Here is an 8177-nt window from a genome sequence, read left to right as displayed (position 1 = left end):
GTATATTTTTCATCGCGGCTCAATTTAATTGAGCTTTCATGTACCCAAAAGTCTGTCAGTCGTGCCTAGCAAGCCCATTTGGTCAGGTCAGGTTATTAAAAGCATTATGAATAAAACGCCAGCTAAGCTTGGCCATTTGGTCAAAATAAGAGTACACACCTGTATATACCTTATGCATATATATATGTATATATATATGTAGTCTGTTGTTACTTTGTGGGTCTGCTGCAGCTGGGACGTTTGTGCCTGCTAATTGAATTGGCTGATGCCTGCTGCTGTGGACACATCTCTCTGTACACCTGTCGCACACACACACACACATATATATATATATATATTTATATACATATATGAGTATTTACACGCACGTGCGCACAAGAACTACTACAGCGGCGGTTCCGGCTGCCTGCCACGCCCACTTGTCGCACACAGTCAATGCCCAATTCAGTATTCCCAATGGCGTGCACCTTAATACGCATTCAAGCGTACAAAGGGCGTATGAGTGCTGCGATATTGCCTTTCTGCCAGATATCTGCTGTTATCTGACTCAATGATGACTATGACAAGGATGCCATTTTCAGTTTCGTTTCGGGTTTGCTTTTCTTTAGCAGCCGCCTCTCTTCCCCACTGTCTCTTTCTCTCTCTCAGTCTCTCGCCCTGCCTTTGCGGGCGTTTAATTAAATGAAGTCGTTTGCATTAATGTTGTCATTACGCATTTGCCTACGGCGCGGCGCAGCAGCTCGGCAAGTGTCGGGTAGCAAAGGAGCAGCCGCAGGAGCTGGAGACGCTGTGGCACGAAATTCATTACATAAATGGAGCCCAGGTGCCGTCTATTGTCCATGTCCTGACATATGCGCAGCGGCAGCGTTACATACAAATTTGTATTATCAGACATCGGGGTTCATGAGTTCAAATTCGATATGACAACACGTCGCCTACAGCTCGATGATAATTTCTAACTTAATGTTGATTGCAATCATTTCGTAATTGCATTTGTACAGCTATCTGTGAATTGAGGAGCTTTGCAGTCTGCTAAAGATTTTGTAACTATTAATTGTCGCAAATCAAATGCACACTTGACACAAGTTGATGAGAGGTCATAGAGGTTAAGTGATTGCGAAGCCCTCATGGGGTTGTGCTCTTGTAGCAATATTTCCATTACTATCAATTGAGATAAATTTACTGTATCTATTCACACAGTTAGTAAATTGATTTTATTCATAGATTTAGTCCCAGTTAATATGCAATAAGTTGATGTGCTAAATCCTTGCAACCTTTAGCTTAGATGAGGACTTTACGAATCAAACCATAAGTTTGCCTAAAGAAAGTATTCGTTGAAGACATGATTTTTTAATTCTTGAATGAAGCAATTTTATTTTTAATAAAATAGGATGCGGGCTACATAAACCTTTCCCGTTCGATATCTTATCAAAAAGGATAAAATATTGGATTCGGGTTTGGTTCGGCTATTTTTTGACAGCTTTTTATTTGTCCAAGCTCGAGCCAGTTGTTCTTTCCTTAGTTTAGGCACTATATCATTTATAAGATTTACATGTTATATTGAACAGTCTGAGATATTACTCTTACTTTCCAATCATATAGATGGAAATTTTAATTAAAATGAAGACGCTTTCGACAAGATATGATACCATAGCTTAGATAAAGTATCCAGAAAGATGTTACGACTTAAAAATGAAGTTTCCTGATAAAACGATCTAGACTGATTCCTTGTGCTACGTGTGCTTCTACCTCGATGAATGGTTGAGTTATTGCTACTAATTAAAATGGTGTCGCGCTGCAGCAAACACGAGCTGATGACCTGCTTGGTGGTGTTTGTTAACTGCACCATGCTGCACAGGTCTGGTGTCAGCTCTGATGTAGACCCCATCCAACAGCGAAGAATGCATGTGGAAATTGTGTGGCACTTCTGCCAATCCATGCACCATGCACCATGCATGTCTGTGCTGCCAGTGGACTCTATATTCGGTTAACTCGGTTTATTCGTTCTAATTCAGTGATTCAGTCCGTGGCTGCACTCAACGTCAATTTGGCCACGCGTGTGCGTATGGCCATCATCTCTGCTGAGTCGCGAACGTGGTGCGCTGGTTTATGTTGCAGTTGCAACAACTTGTGGCCGTTGTTGTCTTTGCACACGCTGATTGTTTGCTTGCCAGGCGCAGCAATATTGGGGCACAAATCAAATCAAACACGGTTTCAAGCTGCGCCAGCAACCGTCGAGGCAGCCCACCAAGCTGCCAATTCATCCACGAAAACGACCTCAAGTTTTGTGCGTCCACCAAGCGACTAGGCAGCCAGGCAGGCAGGCTGGTTATTTGTATGGGCATCTACCTGTCAGCTGCCACCTGCCACCTGCCCACCTGCCACTTGTGTCGATTGGTTTTTCATTCCTTTCGCACACACAAAACGTTGCCGCTCCTGTTGACCCAGCAACATGGCAAAAAGCACCGAGATGTGGGCCGACTGGCTTCTGGCCGAATGACCGAAAGGCGACCGGCTAACCGTGTTCTTAATTACTGCAAACTGGGGCCGCGTCTGTGCGGTGCTTGCGAGCATTTTAATTGCCTCCTTCCAAAAGAAAAAAAGGAAAGCAATAAAGAACTCAAATTTAGATTTAGGAGAAGCTGCCATGCAACAAAACTGGCAACTAAGGCCTTAGCTTGCCTCAAGAAGCACTTCAACTTGTGATACTCTGCAAATACTGGACCTTGCTGGGCTATCAAAGTGGAGTGTGCATAAGTAACTTAAGCTGATGAACCAAGAGCTTAGAAACAGTATCTTTGATTGCATTTTGGATACTCTACAAATAATTTTCCTGTCAAGCCGAAGAGTCTTCAAAGAAAACTCCGCTTGCTTGAAGGAGTAAACTTTCTTTGAAAAGTGAACAGCTGAGAGGCATGGCTGGCGCTCGGCTTTGGCTCGAGCTATTAGCTCGCCTTAAGGCTTAACGCGGAGCTGCTTATTAAATTTGAATCTCTGGTACAAACCATCTCGGCTTAGAAACGCAAAACACTAGTCTATTCATTTTATTTGACAGTCAAACAAAGAAGCGAGAGTATCAGCAAAAATACAGCACCTATCTGCAGTTAGGCTAGATGCGTTGGTAATTGTGTCGTTTATCCAGTCCATGTGGTACCACATCAGTGTAGATCGAAGGCGTTGAACTTGAGCCGCAGCCCAGGCGATGCGATACGATGGCTACCAGCGTGTTATCAATCATAGGCCCGCCGGTGTCGCCAGCACAAGGACTATTGTCCCCGTCCTCTTCAAAATTGCCTGCGCATAGCATTTCGGGATACAAGGTCTTCACCATGCTCAGACAAGTCTTACGATCCATCAGCTTCACAAAAACATGCACTAGATTGCCAGTCAGGGGACCACCCTGTGGACAGTGGGGCAAGTTGAATGACTGCGAGTGGGTTAATGCCACATCTCACCTTGAACATACGTCCCCAGCCAACCACCATATAGATGATACCATAATTGGGTTCCGCCTTGGGCAGGTTAATTATATCGATGCTAGGATTACCTGTTGGCCACGAATCAAGCTTGAGCAGCGCAATATTGTTTGTGCTGCGTTGTACAAAATTATCCGCCACAAAGATCCTTTGCACCTTATTAGTAACTGTATCTTTGACGGCTATTAGTCGGTTGGGTGTGCCGCCAACGACAACAATAGATCGCAATGTGTGCTTCACTTTGCGATTGCTTCAGACAGATTCGGCTTTCAGGCAATTTCGTATTCATAAGAACTCCAATAGATACTCACCTCATAGTACACGCAGCAGCGGTAAGAACAAACCTGGGCGCAACTATGGAACCCACACAGAAATGATTGTCTCCAAAAATGATCTGCGGCTTTTGCGATCGTATGGAAACAACATATTTGGCCACCATCATTGTCTGTTCATTTTTTAGAGCTGAGGTAAACGTTCGTACGTTCCACAGTTTTGATATCGGCGCGCACGATCGCCTCCAACATCAGATATAGCGCAGAATATCTAAAACTGAATAATTTCGGTGTTGCATTTATACAAGTTTTGTAAAGTGGAAGAATTCGTAATAGAGCTGAAGGACGAGATGGTAATGCATATTCCCAGACCCAACTAATGCATGTTAATGTGTGGAGAAATCCCCTTAAAAATATTTTTTTCGACTGACAACTAGTGTTTCAAATGTGTGTGCTTGACTAGGGAAAACCAGTACTCAGCTCCAATTTGCGGGAATAAACATAACTTAGCTGTGCTTTGGTTTTTTTCTTTCAGCCGCGCACCTTAAAAATTGCATTCCTCTATATAATTTTTGTTGTATTTGACCAATCATTGATAAGTTTTTCTGGTTTTACGTGTGTGTATATCCACAACAGACAATACCTCTCAAAAGCTTGGGAAGCGTGGGAAAAATACTGATAGATGACGTGCATCCACTCGCCTGTTGATACCAACCAAAGTATATAAACATATTTATGTTAAAAATGACAACTTCTGCCGGCAACAAAAAATTTGCACAAATAAATGTGACCTCTTCTTTTACCGATACCTGGTACATGGCAATAAAAACTAACTTCGATATTATAATTAGGATACATATATTTCTCTGAGCCCAATCTAAAATGCCACACTGACAGTGAAAGCAAGGTGATCTTTATTATGGAATGCTGCGCAGCATTCATTATACTATTGATCCAATTTATGTGATACCACACATCCGAATAGACAGAGGGCAGGTAGTTTCTGCCACAGCCCAGCCGATAGGTAGCAATACCATACACAGTATCGTTCAAGATCATGGGCGCACCCTCGTCACCCTCGCAGGGATTCTGATCGACGCTGTCATTACTATGCTTGGCGCACAGCATCTCCTCTTTAAAGGTCATTAACATGCATTTGCATTTCTCACGATGCAAAGGGTAATATTGATATGCATGATGTTCGTAGCCAAAGGTCCGCCCTGTAAGTGAAATTGTGAAATATCTTAGCTGCAGCAACACCCTTAACAACAATTAACTCACCTTATATAATCTTCCCCAGCCAAGGACAGTGTAGCTCGTATTGAACGTGGGATTTGAGTTAGGAAGATTGATAATGCCAATGCGTGGATTATTTTTGGGAAACGGATCCCTTAGCAGCAGCACGGCAATGTTGTTGGTATTCTTACTGGTAAAATTAATAGGTACATATATGTTCTTAACTGGCAAATTCACAGAGACATCGTCAACGAACTTGAGCCTGTTCGGGGTGCCAGCCACAACGAGTATCGACCGGCTGGAGTACTTGAATTTGCTCTTGCTTTGGGCAAGGGACATACATTAAATTTGATCTAGCGGTCTACAAATGCATTTCTACCCACTCCATGACGCAATGGGCAGCAGTTAATACATATCTGGGCGCTATTATCGCACCACAACAAAAATGATTGTCCCCAAAGTAAAGACGAGGTGTACGGGACCGGATGGAGACCACATATTTGGCCAGCGCTTTCACTCGGTTCTTGTCGTAGTCAGGCGTTGAAAGGCGTTTCACGCGATTGTCAGATTTAGTGGGTTCTACGCACAGCAACAAAAACAGCAGTAACGTCTCTTTCACTGAACAATTTCGATAGTTCATTTCGAGCTACAAGTGCTTCCAATAGTTTTTATGAAAATTTTGAATAAATTTCCTGGCAAATTATGGGTCGAATTGTGCTCCAATTCCGACCACTATATCCATCCTCCGGCATTGCAAACTAACTTGTTTATGCGCGAATTAACTAACTAACTATTTATTATCAAAATATTCCAAGTACAGTTAAAATCATAGAAAAAGTGTTTTTAAATGTAGTTCACTTTTGAAATATGTTTTCCCTCAAGGGGTAAACTGGGTATACAGATATACAAATCATTTTCAAAATAATGAAGCGTTGACAGTTTCCTAAATCGGGATTTGCTTAAAGCTTCCAGTTCCCTTAATGATAACATCATCAATTCTATACATTTTTCAATCATGCGAATATTTCGGTGCCTGAACCGGCGAAAGTTTGAGATATCTTTTTTCAACACCTTATCTTCCCGCATTACCTTAAAACGATTGTCTTAAATCTTATATTTTAAAATGAGCTTGAAATAGGTCGATTTAAGGAATAAAAGGTATTCCGAAATTAGTCAAATAAAAAAGTTATCAGCGATTTTTGCTTGCAGGTGCAATTTCCCATCGAGTGCTGTGATTGAAGTAGAAGTTTTAGTTTTCTAGCGTAAGATTTGGGCCGAACGTTGACCACCAACTTGTCAGTCAGGACAAACAGTTATATATACGTAACATGTATAGATATGTATATTGTATCTGCAAAGTTTTTGAATCTTTGGCACTCCTAAAATAACTTCTCTTGCTTGCCAATAATATTATGTTTTTTTATAATATTGCTAGACTACATTTAACATTTCAATTTGTTGAGCAGATTATGCTTCTATTCGTTCGATTTGACGCTGTCAGTCAAGTATTTCTATTTCAGTTGAAAATTTGATTACATTTTAAATTCAGCTCCGGGAACTCGGCTCAGTTATGTTTTGGCCAGTTGTCAGTCAACGATTCTGAAATACTTTTAGTGGACTTCTGTGGCTGCGGTTGTGACAGAGCTTGGGTTGAAGTTCGTTCGAGCGGACAAACCCGCCTCAATGTCAATTCACTTGACAGCTGTTCCACTAAACACTTGACTATTGTAATTTTCAATGTGTCAGATATGTGCGGGTGGTATATGATGGGGGGCTTGGTGTTTCAAGTTTTTATTACTTGACTTCCGTTTTATGTATTTTTTGTATATTGCGGCAATTCTACAGCCACTTGCAGCTACCAGTTGCCAACTCTTTTAACTGTATGTGTGTGTGTGTGGCGTTGCTCTCAAGTATGTTTTAAGCAAAGTTTGCGCATAAACTTTTAGGCAAAAGTATATCTGGCTACAATGCTCAAATATTTTCATTTGCTTGTGGCAGCTGCACCAAATAATTGTGGCTCTGTTGGCTATCTCGCCCTCGCCCCCACTGTCTTTGGCCACATCGTGACTGGCCGCTTCGCTGATTTGTGGCAAGCAAATTTATTGACAATTCATGGCGCCAACACCACCACCACCACCACAAACACTAACACCATGAACACCAACTCCAGCTCCAACTCAACAGCCGCAAAAGCTATTCAAGCGGTTTTTTTCTGTTGAACTTTGGCGCAAGTTTGTCGCAAGTTGTGCTTTCCGGCTGGCCGCCCGTGACAAACTGCCTGCCCATTTAAGCCGCAGATTTTTCATTTTTCATCTTTTGCGCCTCTTCTTCTGCTTCTTCTGTAAGCACTCGCAATGTCCAGACGGAGCGCGGCGCGGCAGAATCTGTGCCTGCAAATGGCCAAAAGACAACAAAGTTTAAATTAATGGTACTCAACTATTAGCAAAAATTAAAAAGCCGCCACGGTTTGAGTTTTCATGCGAGTCAAGTGGGGGCGAGTGGCGAGCTGCTGCGGAAAACTTCAAGAGGGCGTGGCTAGGGCGGCTGGCAGCGGTCACGCCCATGGCCTGAGCCACAGTTATTGGGGCCAGAAACAGCGGCAAACTGTGGGCCAATTAGCGCTGACAGCGAATTTAAGTCGAGCAACAGGCCAGAATATCAAATGTGCGTGCGTGTGTGTATGTGTGTGTGTGTGTGCGCGTGTGTGCGCGTGTATGTATGTGCATTGTCTTACATTCGTACACACACAAAAAACTTTAGTCTACGTGACATGAAAATGCACTTTCACTTGGCCAAAAATGGCTGCCAGGCAACTGTAAACTGTAACTGTAGCTGTAACTGTAACTGTAATTTTAACTGTAACTGTAACTTTAACTTCAATTTTAACTGTTAACTGTAACTTGGTCAACTGACTAAAAGTAAATGGCTGTTGCGGCTGCTAACACATTTATTAAGAATTTATGCACCTGAATTAATAAATTAATTTGACTGATTTGAGTGTGTGTGCGTGTATGTATGTGTGTGTGTGTGTGTGTGCGTGTATGTATGTGTGTGTGTGTGTGTGTGTGTGTGTGTGTGTGTGTGTGTGTGTGTGTGTGTGCGAGCGCTGTGTATGTGTGTATGAGTATCTGTGTATGTGCGGCAGCTAAATTAATTCGAATTTATTGCGCAACTCGAGCAGCGGTAAGTGCAA

General features: G+C 42.4%; 2 protein-coding genes across 3 annotated transcripts; both read right to left on the bottom strand.

Moving 5' to 3' along the window:
* Window positions 1-3109: 3109 nt before the first annotated feature.
* LOC115758319 (trypsin alpha-3-like) lies at window positions 3110-3939 on the bottom strand. The gene is made up of 3 exons (XM_030698886.1): window positions 3788-3939; window positions 3456-3726; window positions 3110-3400 (listed from the first exon to the last, which is right to left on the bottom strand). The coding sequence occupies exons 1-3, from the start codon at window positions 3916-3918 to the stop codon at window positions 3110-3112; spliced, it is 693 nt and encodes a 230-aa protein (XP_030554746.1). The 5' UTR covers window positions 3919-3939.
* A 706-nt stretch (window positions 3940-4645) lies between these two features.
* On the bottom strand, window positions 4646-5802 carry LOC115758314 (trypsin zeta-like). 2 transcript variants are annotated; one of them, XR_004017418.1, is made up of 3 exons: window positions 5368-5802; window positions 5030-5302; window positions 4646-4968 (listed from the first exon to the last, which is right to left on the bottom strand). XR_004017418.1 is itself a non-coding variant. In XM_030698880.1 (3 exons), exons 1-3 carry the CDS (start codon window positions 5622-5624, stop codon window positions 4894-4896), a joined length of 609 nt encoding a protein of 202 aa, XP_030554740.1. In that variant the 5' UTR covers window positions 5625-5802; the 3' UTR covers window positions 4646-4893. The 2 variants fall into 2 exon arrangements, 1 of the variants encoding a protein (XP_030554740.1); XM_030698880.1 differs by having other exon boundaries at window positions 5030-5306.
* Window positions 5803-8177: the final 2375 nt, after the last annotated feature.

This window comes from Drosophila novamexicana, unplaced genomic scaffold (genome assembly GCF_003285875.2).
Source record: "Drosophila novamexicana strain 15010-1031.04,08,12 unplaced genomic scaffold, DnovRS2.1 tig00000152-arrow-arrow-pilon, whole genome shotgun sequence".
Taxonomy (NCBI): domain Eukaryota; kingdom Metazoa; phylum Arthropoda; class Insecta; order Diptera; family Drosophilidae; genus Drosophila; species Drosophila novamexicana.
The sequence above is the reverse complement of the archived record's forward strand: the minus strand, read 5'-3'. Positions and strand labels throughout refer to the sequence as shown.